General features: G+C 39.4%; 1 protein-coding gene across 2 annotated transcripts in view; it reads right to left on the bottom strand.

The window, feature by feature from the left end:
• col19a1 (collagen, type XIX, alpha 1) overlaps window positions 1–13,244 on the bottom strand; it is a 129,615-nt gene that overhangs the window by 30,554 nt on the left and 85,817 nt on the right. For both annotated transcript variants that reach the window (XM_088086536.1, XM_042502335.2), the window contains exons 22-34: window positions 12,890–12,928; window positions 12,724–12,768; window positions 11,922–11,957; window positions 10,619–10,663; window positions 9,073–9,126; window positions 8,540–8,593; window positions 6,063–6,134; window positions 4,441–4,482; window positions 2,354–2,431; window positions 1,948–1,983; window positions 1,686–1,739; window positions 1,387–1,440; window positions 592–633 (exon numbers count right to left, since the gene is read on the bottom strand). In XM_088086536.1, the coding sequence (XP_087942662.1) occupies window positions 592–633; window positions 1,387–1,440; window positions 1,686–1,739; window positions 1,948–1,983; window positions 2,354–2,431; window positions 4,441–4,482; window positions 6,063–6,134; window positions 8,540–8,593; window positions 9,073–9,126; window positions 10,619–10,663; window positions 11,922–11,957; window positions 12,724–12,768; window positions 12,890–12,928 (651 nt within the window). The remainder of the gene's footprint in view (window positions 1–591; window positions 634–1,386; window positions 1,441–1,685; window positions 1,740–1,947; window positions 1,984–2,353; window positions 2,432–4,440; window positions 4,483–6,062; window positions 6,135–8,539; window positions 8,594–9,072; window positions 9,127–10,618; window positions 10,664–11,921; window positions 11,958–12,723; window positions 12,769–12,889; window positions 12,929–13,244) is intronic.

The raw sequence follows: 13,244 nt of genomic DNA, 5'->3' as shown, positions 1-13,244 counted from the left end.
AGACAAATTATTATTGACAGCTGTTAACACTTTCTCACAATTCACACCACAAAAGCTTTTTTACACTCGGGAAGATTGCTGTGAAATAAACCAATATGTAATTCTGTATGACTCCTTATATTGTAGGAGGAAAATTGCCACAGAGCAATAATTCCTGTAAATCAACAATTACAGTATGTTTGCTTTTCTGCAGAGGAGTTTAATGATCTTCTGATACACTAATCTCTGTGTAAAGTGTTTTGCACTGAATATTTACATTGCACTGGTGTAATATTTCTATATCCCATTATGTTAATTGCTATTTGTCATACAATATGACTTGCATGTGCACCTGTGGTAAGTTTCTTGTGCGATTATCTAAATGTCTTTACTAAACATACTAGTAAAGACTTTTAGATAATCATCATCAGTCATCCTGATGGAGGCACTCAAGGGCTTTTACTACCCCTCTAAAATGATAGCATTCATATATGAGTGAAATAGCACCTTTTCAAATGCACATATTGATCAAGTCTAAATACTCAGGTACCAATTTGCATGTTATTTTTTTGTGAAAAGCTGTAATTATCATTAGCTGCAAAGATAAAATACCTTGAGTAATGCACCCATGTCTCCAACAATTGGCAGGGCAGTCTGTTAAAGAAAGAAGAGAAAAAATCCATGAAACACTGACACAATTCGCATTTCAGGACAAGCAAATCTTTCATGTTTTGGATATATTCTGCTGTTGTTTGTTTGTTGCAACTGCATCTGCTAAATTGCTCAAAACATCAATTTAAAAGAGCCTCTTATACGCCTTTAAGGAATGTAATTTTATGTTTTTTTTTAACAAATCTCTGTTTCAGTGCTTCATTTTTAGTTTTTATCTGCAACGCTTGAGGAAACAGTTTAATAACTTTGTTGCTGGAAGACAGAGTCCTCACATCTTCAAAATACCGTTGTTCTCTGGAGCTGAGGAAAACATTTTTGAATTGCAGCCCATGTATCTTTTAGAAACATAAAATGGACAATAAACTGGTTTCTACGACACATGAATATAAAAAGGTTAAACTGCTAAATCTACAAGGCTTTGATGCAGCAGCAACAGCACACGTTTTGTACACACACTTGGCTGTAGAACTGTAGTAAATGTCGCTTACTTGAAACACATGAAAAGAAAAGGAAGAGATGAAAACATGTGCTAACAACAGGGTGCTGCCAATTTGTCATAAACTGCAACATTTTTCCTGAACGTTGGTTAGTGAGCAGCAGGACTAACTGCTAATTATCCAAAAACTGGGGCTGCACTGTGAATGGTGACTTTGACTTTAAGGTGAGCTCAATACTTCTCACTGCAGATCTGTGATGTTGAGCTGCAGAAAGCAAAAATGAGGTTTTCTCACTTACTGGTTCACCTGGGGGTCCGGCAGGGCCTGGGGGTCCTGGCCTACCTGGGGGGCCCTTTAATTAAGACAAAGAAAAAAAGTTAACAATCTTCCCAGCTATGATATCAAGCAGAAATATAAGGCCATAAGTCTGCTTTCACACCCATCTCAGCTGGTGGGGATCTGTGTCCAGGCGCCGTTATACATTGAACCTGTTCATCCACAGTGGTAGCTGACATACTTTTGTGCCTCCAGCCATCTTTTATCTGCAGATGTGTGAAGGAGCAAATAAGAGTGGAAGGACTGACTGATCTTGCTCACCTCTCTTCCTGGAACACCAGGAGGGCCAGATAAACCCGGGGGTCCGCGAGGGCCCTGAAAAAACCCCAGACATTCTGATGATTTTAACAGTCTTGTTTTACACAACCAGATAACAACTGAAAACCACTGCAGTGTTATTTGTATTGTAAAATAATTGCAAGATCAGCATCAAGGAGCTGAAAATCAGTAAAGAAAAAGCAACAGAAAAAAACCCAACTTGAACATGTTTGTCTGTTTTGGATTCACATGATTTTCCACCTACCGCAATTCCTGGCTTTCCTGAGGGTCCCATGCGGCCCTAAGAACACATCACACATCTTGTTAACACTATCTGCCCTCTAGCACCCAGGATCCAATAAAGGAATTGTGTTAGACACCTTTTGCTCTATTGATTCTCTGTCTCCAACAATCCTGCATTTCAGAAATGAAAGCAGACTCACTCACAATCAAATGTGTGTGAGGTTCAAACTAGCGGTGCAGAGCATATATATGATGAAGGGAGAGCCACAGTAACCACCAGCGTTTTCATCTCGGGCTGTATTTAAAATGAACACTGATCTAGATATTCTAACAGGATGACTTTCTTTCCATACCTAAAGACAAAATCTGAGGGTATCGCACTTTGAACTAAATAATGAACGTGTCAATCGATACAACATCATACTCACAGGTGAGCCTATGATACTCTCGCCAGGTTCACCTTTTTCCCCATGGTCTCCTGGCAATCCTGGGACGCCTCTTTCTCCCTGGCAAAAATACAAGGGAGCAGTGAGAGCGGTTTCAGTGAAACTGAATCCAGAAGCCATGGAGAGCTGCAGCACTGCATGATCATTAACTATTCAAACTCTCAGAACTCATTTTCTCTTTATGTTCTTCCTTTGGAAGCTTCAAGGGTAAGAAACACAACTATGTTCAAGGCCAATGGCATGCAGGCATGTTTATGGTGTACATCATTTTAGTTCATGTGTATGTTGAGATACACAGTATGTTCAATGTGCCGTTATTTTTCACAGACAAAACCTTTCATAATTAAGACCCATTTAGTGACTTTTGGAGTTTTTTTTTTTTAAACCTTCTGACAAACACAGCATGATATCACCAGAAAGCTTTGAAATTTCTCCTATACTTCAAAATAAAAGAAGCTTGATACAATATTATTCAGAGTTTATCTGCACATTGCTCTTAACATGGAGGTGCCTAAGGTGGCAGCCAACAGCTAAAGGTGTAAACAGCATGAGGAGTGCTAACAATGGCAACAGTGCTGACAGAGATGACGGTACATGCCCATTATACCAGACTAATGCACCTCGATTTGTGTCTGCCCTGCCCCCTGGTCGCTTGTTTATTATCACAATCCCCCGTCCCCTTCTCTACCAGAGAAATTTTCACTTTAGTATTTCCTGTATTTATACAGAGCTGTTCAGAAAGTCACTGGAGCTGCAGCTTGAATAGCTGTGTTGATGTGAGCATCATTCAGATTTTTGAAGTTGTCACTTTCTCTCGTTTGGCTGCCAGCTTGGTTCACATTGCAGGTATCCCAGCATGCTTTGTACAGGCAAACGGTTGCTTTCAATACAAAATGAAAGGGAGCAGATTTATGGTCACGTGTACTCACTTATAGCGTGCATATACTGTTACAATGTTAACCAAAAAGTGGGCTCTGAGCTTCTGCGTTGGCGCTGTCCATATCAGCGGTAACCCCCATATGAGCACAGTGAGGAGTCGCAGCGATTAGCTAGCTAGTGGGATACACACACAGGATTTACATGCATGCCCTGTCAAATTGGCTGTCACAACAAAGAACAGAGAAGCTCAGATTACACAAAGAGAGGGAGTATGACTTCATTGTCTGCTCAGGACAGCATTATTTAACTATGTCTGTAAATGGCAAATAGGTGCTGCAATATTATTCAAAGCAATATATGCTTTGAATGTTGCACAGAGCTACTTTACGTACATACAGTATGTGAGCATATTTTGGTTTGTGAAAAGTAGTAAGCAAGCAGAGAGGTCTAAATATCAAATGAACATAATGGATAAACAATTGAAATAGTTGCTAAAACTAATTCATTAACAGTTGAAATAAGAAAGTTAAAACAAGTTAAAACACCCAGCTTCAACATTTTGTCTTAAATCCAGTTTAAAATCAATTCAAATGAACACTTGGTGTAACTAATCTGTTGTGGTGTTAATGAAGGTGTGCTTGTATTCATTTGACAGGGCTGTGGAGTTAAAGGGGCAATTCAACACCAAATCATAATTACAGATTTTTCCTCTCATCTGTAGTGCTATTTATCGGTCTAGATTCTTTTCATGTGAGTTTCCAATTTTCATCATACGCCATCATTAGCCTCTCATCCATATAGAGGCAGGCTTCCTTCTACACAGTGATACGGTTGGCAGGTGTTGTTTGGCTGTTAAGTTTTATAAATGCTTTTTCTTTTTTTTTCTTGGCGCTTTGAGCACAACCGTCATCAAGCTGAGTGCCATCTTGTTCACTTATACTGAAGAAAAGGCAGACATCTCTATGGCTGATATCTCCAACACTTGGCAGCTCACACCACAACAAGACTGGTAAATAGCACTAGAGGTAAGCGGAAAAATATCTATATATGTGTCCCTTTGCGATTGGGAACCACTGACTTAAACTTACATACACTGGAGTTGCCATAAATACTTCTATCTACATAAGTAATTAGAGTGAGGAGTATAGACAGTTGCCTTGGTGATGCTCCACCACCACAGTGCTTCCTACCTTAGGCCCTCGAGACCCTCTGCTCAGAGACGACCCATCAGGCTGCAAAACAACAGGAAGAAGACATAAGAATAGGAATTCTTTGCACATTCATCAACAATTCACTTCGAGACCCGAGGAGATTCCACAGCCTAAATAGTCTGAACACAGCCTTGCATTATGAGCTCGTGTTCAATACTGTTTACAACACTTTTAATAGTTTCTGTGTACAGAGGCAGACTGATAATGCCATACCACAGAGAAAAACCTTGATTGTAATCGAGGCTACTGTAAGCATTATTTACTGTACAGTTCTGATGAGACATTGATTTCTGTGGTCAGCATGTATTAGTGTTACAAGTCCTACATTGCACAATGTAAATTAGCTGTTCAGAAGTTGGATTTGAACTAACACAGCAATTCTACAGTTTTAGTGGGGAAATGTACCAATTCACTTAAACATAAAACAAAGAAAAGTTCAGGAAGTATGGAACTTTTTGGGACCAATAATCTCCAGTGACTGCATTTTAGAAAAGTTTCATTAGACATTATGCACTGAAACAAAACCTTTATATCAGTACTTGAGGGAGGAGGGAGATCTATGCAAATAATAAAAGTCAAAAGAAACAAAGAGCAAATTGCTCATTATTTGTTTAAAAGCAAAATCAATAGAGTGACATTAAATACTTGAGCTGGCTGACTCATTAAAAGACCCCCAGACTATCTGCGCTGACTTCTGTTTATTGCTTTTTTCCTTGTCTTTGTCTCACACAATAAAGACCATAAAATGTTGAGAATCCATTTTCCTCCAATGCCCCCAAAACAGAAATTACGTTTGTAAAAAGACTATCAGGATCTATGCAGAAAGACATCCACTCTTGAAGATAGACAGCTCTCTTTGTTTAGCCTTTGACTATGTCACAACAGAAGAGGCCATTGGCCTGCTGTAAACATCTCTCCTTGACAATCACACGCACATACAGTATATAGCCCTCTTTTCCAGTCCCGCTCCAATTTTCACAGTGCTGGAGTACATTAAAGAGGTTTAAATACTTCTGCCTGAACGCAATCTTTCCCTTATTACTCTGCTCAACTGAACACACTACCCCTTGCCTGATGAGTAGGTCTGCTGTCAGGCTTAATGTTCACTTCAGCGTTTCCACACACAAACAAACATGATTGTTTAAAGCCATCGAAACACTCGCCTGTGATTGAGGAGTGCAACTGCCGTCGACCAGGACTGAGGTTGTGGCTGCACTTGTGCCGCTTTTTGAGACGCTGTAATGAACATTTCTATATGCAAAGCCATGTCCATAAAAGAGAGTGCTTCAACGGCTATAAGCTTCAAAGTGGGAGGATAGGTGATTACCCAGGCTGAGGTTATCCAATGGTGGATTACTTAATGGCATTGCATCTCCATAATGTCATGCCAGCTACGCAGCTACAGGAGCTAGTTTCTTTTTCCTTGTCTGCTGCAGTTCCAGCTGTTTGCAGATGATCTATGCTTTCTGAACTTCTGTTGAATTATCTTCTGTTTTTTTCTCCTGTTCTGTACAGTTTCTACTTTTGTGTGCTGTGACTTGAGGGCTGAAGCCAACGAGGTCAGGATGAAAGTGACTGTCTAAACTTGATTTGGTACCCACCATATATCCACCTGCAGGCTCTCCAGGCTCGCCCTTAGGTCCCGGTGGCCCCATCACTCCACCAGAGTCCCCCTACAAGCAAAGAGAAAGACAGATAGTATTCAGGAGTTTCTCTAAAGAGAAAATGTCAGGCTGGCTCTGTCATCTCAACAACGCAAAGGATGTGCTGTATTACACACAGGGAGGTGAACAAGGTTGGACACTGCTGTCCACAAGGCAGACACAAGTGTCTGCTTTCTGTTCCCTGCCTTAAATATATTTGGCAATTCCTGTCACAGATACAAGTTTAGTGTTCTACCGAGAGAAAAGATAAGAAAATTGGCTTTGTTTTAATTTCTATTTCCCATAATGAACTTGCTCTATGCACCTTAGTGCTATTGTCATTTAGCAACATAAGAGATATGGCTCGATGGATGGAGGACCAATCTATGCTCCCAAGGTTTTATGTTCCCAAGCTCAATATCTTCTAAATATGACTTATTAAGGGAATATTTCAAAGAATTTTATGTTCTTGTCTGTTTTATTTCCCAGGTCAAATGTTCAATGTACTTTTCCCTGGCTCAATATGTTTGAAAATGACCAATCTAAAGCTTACAGCCTTCTTATGTTAAACTCCTTGAAACCCACATCTTCATATTTGTAAACAAATCCTCAAATTTAGTCATTGATATCTCTACAGCGGCTGAATGGATTTCAATTCAGACTGCATTTGACGTTCATCTCCCTTCATTCTTTTGCAATCTGTACAGCAAAGCTAGCCCTTACCAATAGTTTCTGTGCTTTTCCATTCACAACTGTTATTGGGAGATGATTCATCTAGGTAGGCAGTAATTAACCAGTCAGGTGCCATTATACCACTGCAGAAGAAGGGCACACGGTGTTGACATGTTCAGTAGAGTGCCAGTCAAACCTCAAATGAAGGAAAACAATAGATGTATAAAATCGGAGAGAGTTTTTAACCAACTAATATTGAAGATATGTGCTCTTGGAAAGGCTCTTGTAACAACTCTGTGTGTGTATGTTTGATAAAAGTCATCCAGAGTCAATAAAGACAACTTGCAGTGGCCTATATGATGGTACATCATGGCTGCAGGTCATCATTAAATTGCTGAATCTGTTTCCATGCACTTCAGTCACATTTACCTTTTATCGATACACTAACTTTTCCACATTCCTAAAGCGTAAAAACTTTATTGTGATATCTGAACATTTATCATATTTTTAGCATTTCCACTCATGCTGTATGTGCAAATTGAAAATGCAAAACTAAACAGAAACGCACATGCTCTTCTGAGAACATGGGGATGACACCTCACGGATGACACATGAACATGCTTTTCTTCAAGGTTTTTGGGTAGAAATCTATTCATCTCAAACTAAACCACAATGTTTTTTTTAAGACTTAATCAAAAAATCCTTTTCTGACAAAAAGCCCCGAAGGCAAACTTCTCACATAGACAGTACTGTATGTTGGTTCACCACTCTGGACTTGACACAGATCGATTGTGATTCATTCTTCTGCAAATATTTATGGTCCACTGAGGATGCATCCTATTGACGTTGGTGATCATCTGGCTTTTTCTGAAGTGGCATCATGAGGCCAGAATTTTCCCAATACGTCAGTTTGTGACCAGATATACCTACAAAAGCTAATGACATTCCCATAAGCCTCAGTTGTACTTTGCCTATAAGCAAATTAATTCTAGCTTTTCACAAGCAAAACTATGATAAACATGGTAAAAAAAACATCCTCTAAAAACTCAGCATGTTAGCATAGTCACTGTGAGCATGTTAGCCTGCTGACATTTAGCTTAAAGCACTGCTTTACCTAATAACAGAGCATAGCCTGTAAGGCAGATTTCTTGTAACTATCCAAAGAGCTTGGCAGGAGCTGCACACCCTGCTCCAAGTGTTTATGCTAAGATAAATGTGCCCTGACTCCAGCTTCATATTCAAGGTACAGACATTGTTTTATCACATTTACCGTATTTATAGACAACCACACATGAATGTAGAACCAGAGCTGCCTCTTGGATCAGAGGTAGCATCAGTGCAGCAAAGATGACAAAGGAGGACTTAAATGTGAATGGATGTAGGAGGCTAAAGCACTTTAGGTTTCATTTCTCTGCCCTTGAGTGTAACAGAGTGACTCCAGTGGGTGGGGAGTCCTGAGTACAGCTTCGTTTGTTTTGACAAGTGACAAACCCCATCAAATATGCATGTCAACTGCGCACTCTTCCACTTTCAGAACAGTATTGGGAACAAACACTACTGCAAGAAAATTTGTGTACAAATAACAGCGCAGTCGGAGGCATCAGAGGCGGGAACACAAAGTTACAACATGATTGAGAGTGGCATGCAGGGCAAGCAATCTGAAAGGTGTCTTCACAAGTTGTCTCGCATGTTCAACCTGTGATAAAACATCATAGCTTCATATTTTTTCTTTGAGGTTAGAACTTGATTTGAAGTTTACCTACCTTTTCTCCTTTCAGGCCATCTCTCCCAGGCACCCCTGACTCCCCTGGCGAGCCCTGTAAACAGTGGTGAAAAGAGACACATCTATCACCAGGCCTTCATCTCCTCACACACATTTATCTCCTCCTCCTCACTGCTTCAGCGGGCTGCCGTGTTCCAACATAATTTCCCTTAGCCAGGATTTATGAAATGCCTCTTTTCCCTCCCTGCTTTTGAGTAAAGACAGATGCTCATTACCGAAGCAGGTGTGGAGAACAGATTGAGCCTCTGCCTCCGTTCCTGGCATAAAGCGCTTAGATTTGCCTCTTTCCACTAATTAATTCTTAAATTTGATTACTGATCGTCTGTGTAAAAATTCTGGACTTTTCTCCCTACTTCCTCTCTGTCTCTGCCTGTTGAGGTTTATCTGTTTATCTCTCTCTTTCATTTTGGCAGGCCGAGTACAGAGTAGAGGATATGGCAAGGTGACAGATAAGGCAATGAAAGAAAAGAAGGCTTGACATGAAGTGCTAGTATCTAGCGCCAATATACTTACTGGCTCGCCTGGGAGTCCTGGGAGTCCGGTGGGTCCAGGCAGGCCTTGCTTGCCCTGGCAAAACACAAAGGGAAACTGAGACTTTGGGCTATTTTTTCCTTTTGTTTGGTGACAGAATTGCCTGGGCTTTCAAATGTCACAGCCCAGCCAGCTACACTGTGAACACGACTTTCGAGAGTATTTCAAATAACTGTTGTTTAAGTGCCGCCCCTGCTACCTTTTCAATAATCCATGGTTAGTTTCATGGTAATTTCTGTATGTCGAGGATATCATTGACATACAGATAATGACGATCATATCATCAAGCAGCAGTAGTTTTTGTACTTGTTTCATATACAAGCTGCTATTGTGGTTATGCTGTTATTCTAGATAAGCTCTTTATATGCATTCCCCCTTTTCAACTCATTATTGTCTTTGTATACAAGGATGAACTGAACGATCCACATATTACCATGGAAACTGAGCTTACGTTGAATGATAACAACTGAGAAAAGGAGTACACAAGCATCAGCATGCTGGCTGCTATCTATACACCCTTTTTCATGACTGGAATAAAAAGGTATTGGAACAATTATGACTGTTTCATAACAATTTAATGAACCAAGTTCAAAAATATAATCTAGTATGCTCAATTATAAGAGTTTACAGTTAATTAATTTCAATGAGCTGGTTTAGAGTGAATTCACTTCCAATACTAATATAGGCATTAGCTTGTTAAAAGTATAGTATGCAATTATTCATTTGCATTCATCTTCATATTACACAGAAATGATGACCATAACAAAGGGATACTCAATTTGCTTTGCTTGGGGGACATTTTGCAAATGGAGGAGGCCAGGGGCTGGTTGCAACAGATCCATATATGTTTTTAGGACTTTCGGACGTTTCTAGAATTTCAGGAAGTTTCTAAGGATTTTAGCATGTTTCTAAGATTTTAAGATTTTTCTCGGATTCTGGAGTGTTTTTAGGATTTTGGGTTATTTCTAGGATTTCTGAACATTTCTAGGATTTTAGCACGTTGCTAGGATTGTAGGACATAAAGGGCTTAGCTAAGACCTCTGTCGGGAGGTGTGGGGGATCCTCCACTGCCACTTTTAAAATAAACAAGCTCTGTTTTGATGCTATTTTTGCACTCTGGCAACTTATGTAATCTGGAAGTACAAAAGAAATTCTAGCTTGAATCACTTTATTTTTATTTTGTATTAGAAAATAGTTGGGGGGCCACACGACACCCTACTGGAGACCAGATTTGACCTGCGGGCCATAAGCTAAGTATCATAATGAGATGTTTACTGCACATTTCCATTTGCAAGTTATATTCACTTGAACCTGCTGTTATTTGTATTTTTACAAATAACATCAAATTATCTAAGACACTGTCCAACTCGTAAAAGATCAAAATTTCGGGACCCCCCCAACTATCATTAATGGCCTAAACCTAAGCAACCTTCATCTCATTGTTGTTTATGTTCAGGAGGTTTTTAGGCATCTTTATTTGAACCGCTGTGAGTGGCACAGCTGAAATTAGATAAATGCACGGACTCACCTCTGGTCCTGGATCTCCTTTCAGTCCTGGAGGCCCCATGTTTCCCTGTGACAGGACCAAAAAAGGGTAAGTGAGAGGTTTTGGGGAGGCAGGAATATGGACGTGGCTTGTTATAACAGAATATGTGGATTCAAGACACAAAAGTTTGGAGAGGCACGAAGATCTAAGAATGTTGTAGTCAAAGAAAGAATTTTTTCTACAACAAAAATGGCTTTTAAAAAGAATCTGTATACTCTTTACAGCCTGACACTGTGAAAGGCTGCACAGAGTGATACTCAGTGGAAATAAAAGACCCTGAAACCTTACTTTGTTGGCAGCATAGACTGTCTAAAAGAAGTGGGTGTAGCCACCGTGACATCATCCATGTGTTTGTGGACTATCATTTTGAAGTTTCGAGTTTGGCATTTTGGCTGTCACTACCTTGGATTTTTGGAGACAGAAGTGACCATATTTAGACGAGAGAGTCGAGCTGACTCTGACTGAGACTTTCCTTTTTTTCGTGTGTACAAATATTGTTAGGTTTATGTCTTAGTTAGGTTATGCCCAACTTGCCATTGTGCAATCACATCAGATTCAAATTCTATAAATTCAAATATAACTTCAACTAGCACAAAGGGAGAGATTGCCAGGACAAAATGAAGAAACGTATGCGCTGGTAAACAAAATGTTTTCACACACTGACGCATATTAGTGCTATGATTTGCTGACGGCTTCAGAAAATTTGTCGTTTGTCGTTACATTTCATGATGTGACAGGTTATCCACCGAAGATTACTTTAACAATTTTATTATACAAAACAAAATCCCATGAATAGCTAGTGCTTGGAAATGCAGCGCTTAAGCTCACTGAGTCAATGAAGTGCTGGACTAAAGCAGCTGTTTCATATTTTACATCTTTTTATTTTCACAAAAATGACATGTTTAGTACCGGTTAATGAACAAAACAAAACTGACATCCCTACATATTGTCATTTATATAATCAATGAACTGCTGGATTAAAGGGAACAGCTGTTTCGTATTTAACATCTTTTTGTTTTCACTAAAACTAACCGTTTAGTACCGATTAATGAACAAAACAAAACTGATATCCCCACATACTGTCTTTTATATAATCTGATTTCTTTTTGTCAGTCGTGGAGTCGCACCCTAATGGTCATTAGAAGGAAAGCAGGTTGAAAGCACTTCAGCATTGGCTGCACTTTTCACAGCCAGAGGCTACATCAACATCTTTTACACTGTCTATGGTTGGCAGTGGATGTTGATGCTCAGGTTCTAGTGCAAGTGCAAAGTCTCAACAAGTTACCTTAAAGCCTTGCGGTCCTTGAGCTCCTTTCTCCCCCTGTTGAAAGCAAAGGAGAGAGACAGCCATCATCTCTCAAGACTTGCATAATGAAAACAGTCAAGTAAGCCATTCCTCTTGCTGGATAAGGCTTAAAAAATTTCCTCAAGGACCTTCATGAAGTTAGCTTTCATACTATGTGAAGGTTAAGAACAGTTTTTCCTTTGCTAAGTTTCCTTCTTTGTTCTCAGAGTGCGAATACAATCAAAGAAGTAACTTTAAAAAAAAAAAGAATTACCTCTGAGATACCATAGAGAACATTTTTTGCTTTTTCCTTCATACCTCTTACACTTATCATGGTCGTACGCTGAGTATTTGGTTTTCATGCCTGCTACAATTCAGTAAATCTCCTTTCATCTGCAGATTCTTATTTTCTCTAAATGTAATTGTTTTTCTTTGTCATTTATCTGGCAGTCTTTTGATGTTCGGTCAATAGCTGCATCAGTGGTCTTTGTAATCTGCTTGCCTCAAGTAGATGCATCTGTTGTTTAGAGGTCCAAACAATAATTGTACAACAATTTATTCTGCGCTCCACCCTCTGCGGAGCACGAAGCCGACATGGAACTCATCCGAACAGCAGGTGATGTTCAATTGTTCTTTCCGAATCAAATGTCAAAATTAAATGGCTTTTGTTGATGTTACATAATAAGAAATGGAAACAGTTCTCCTGCTATGCTGTCAAATGTTGGATGAAATGAAAAATAATACTGAGTTTCTTGTGGTTAAACTGTATTTACTGAGAAATAACAACCAGGAGAATAGTTACCTCATCTCCCTTTTCTCCCTTTTGGGTCTTCTCTTTCATTTCATCCTCAAACACAAGAGAAAGCAGACCAATTCAGAATCTGACTCAAGTGTACTCTGTGTACAATTTGAAGAGGAACCACAGATACATAAACATTTAAAATTTTATAGTATAAACAGCCACTTACAGTTCCAGAGATCTGTCTTAATCCATGAGCTGTCATCACCTAGAAGTAATGAAAAAGAGAAGAGAGATGAATGTTCACAAAACAGTCCCCACTGATCTCGCAATTGTGGCAAGTAAAAATCCAAAAGCAAGTCTTCTGATTATTTTTACAGGTATTATAGAAGGAAAAACACTTTCTTGATTCACAAATATGTAATGAATCTAAATAAAATGTTTTAATGTTTCTATTATATCATCAGTAAAGCTCAGATATTGGGTTATGGAGCAGAGACTTCTACAACTAAATCAAATGAAGTGAAAGGAGAAAGGTCTAGACAAACCAGCTGAGGTGGACTGATGCCTCGAAGTACTGACTG

The sequence above is a fragment of the Plectropomus leopardus genome, chromosome 13 (genome assembly GCF_026936395.1).
Source record: "Plectropomus leopardus strain MGB_pleo_1.0 chromosome 13, ASM2693639v1, whole genome shotgun sequence".
NCBI classification, from domain to species: Eukaryota; Metazoa; Chordata; class Actinopteri; order Perciformes; family Serranidae; genus Plectropomus; species Plectropomus leopardus.
Note: the sequence above shows the minus strand (reverse complement) of the source record. Positions and strands in the feature narration are given on the sequence as shown.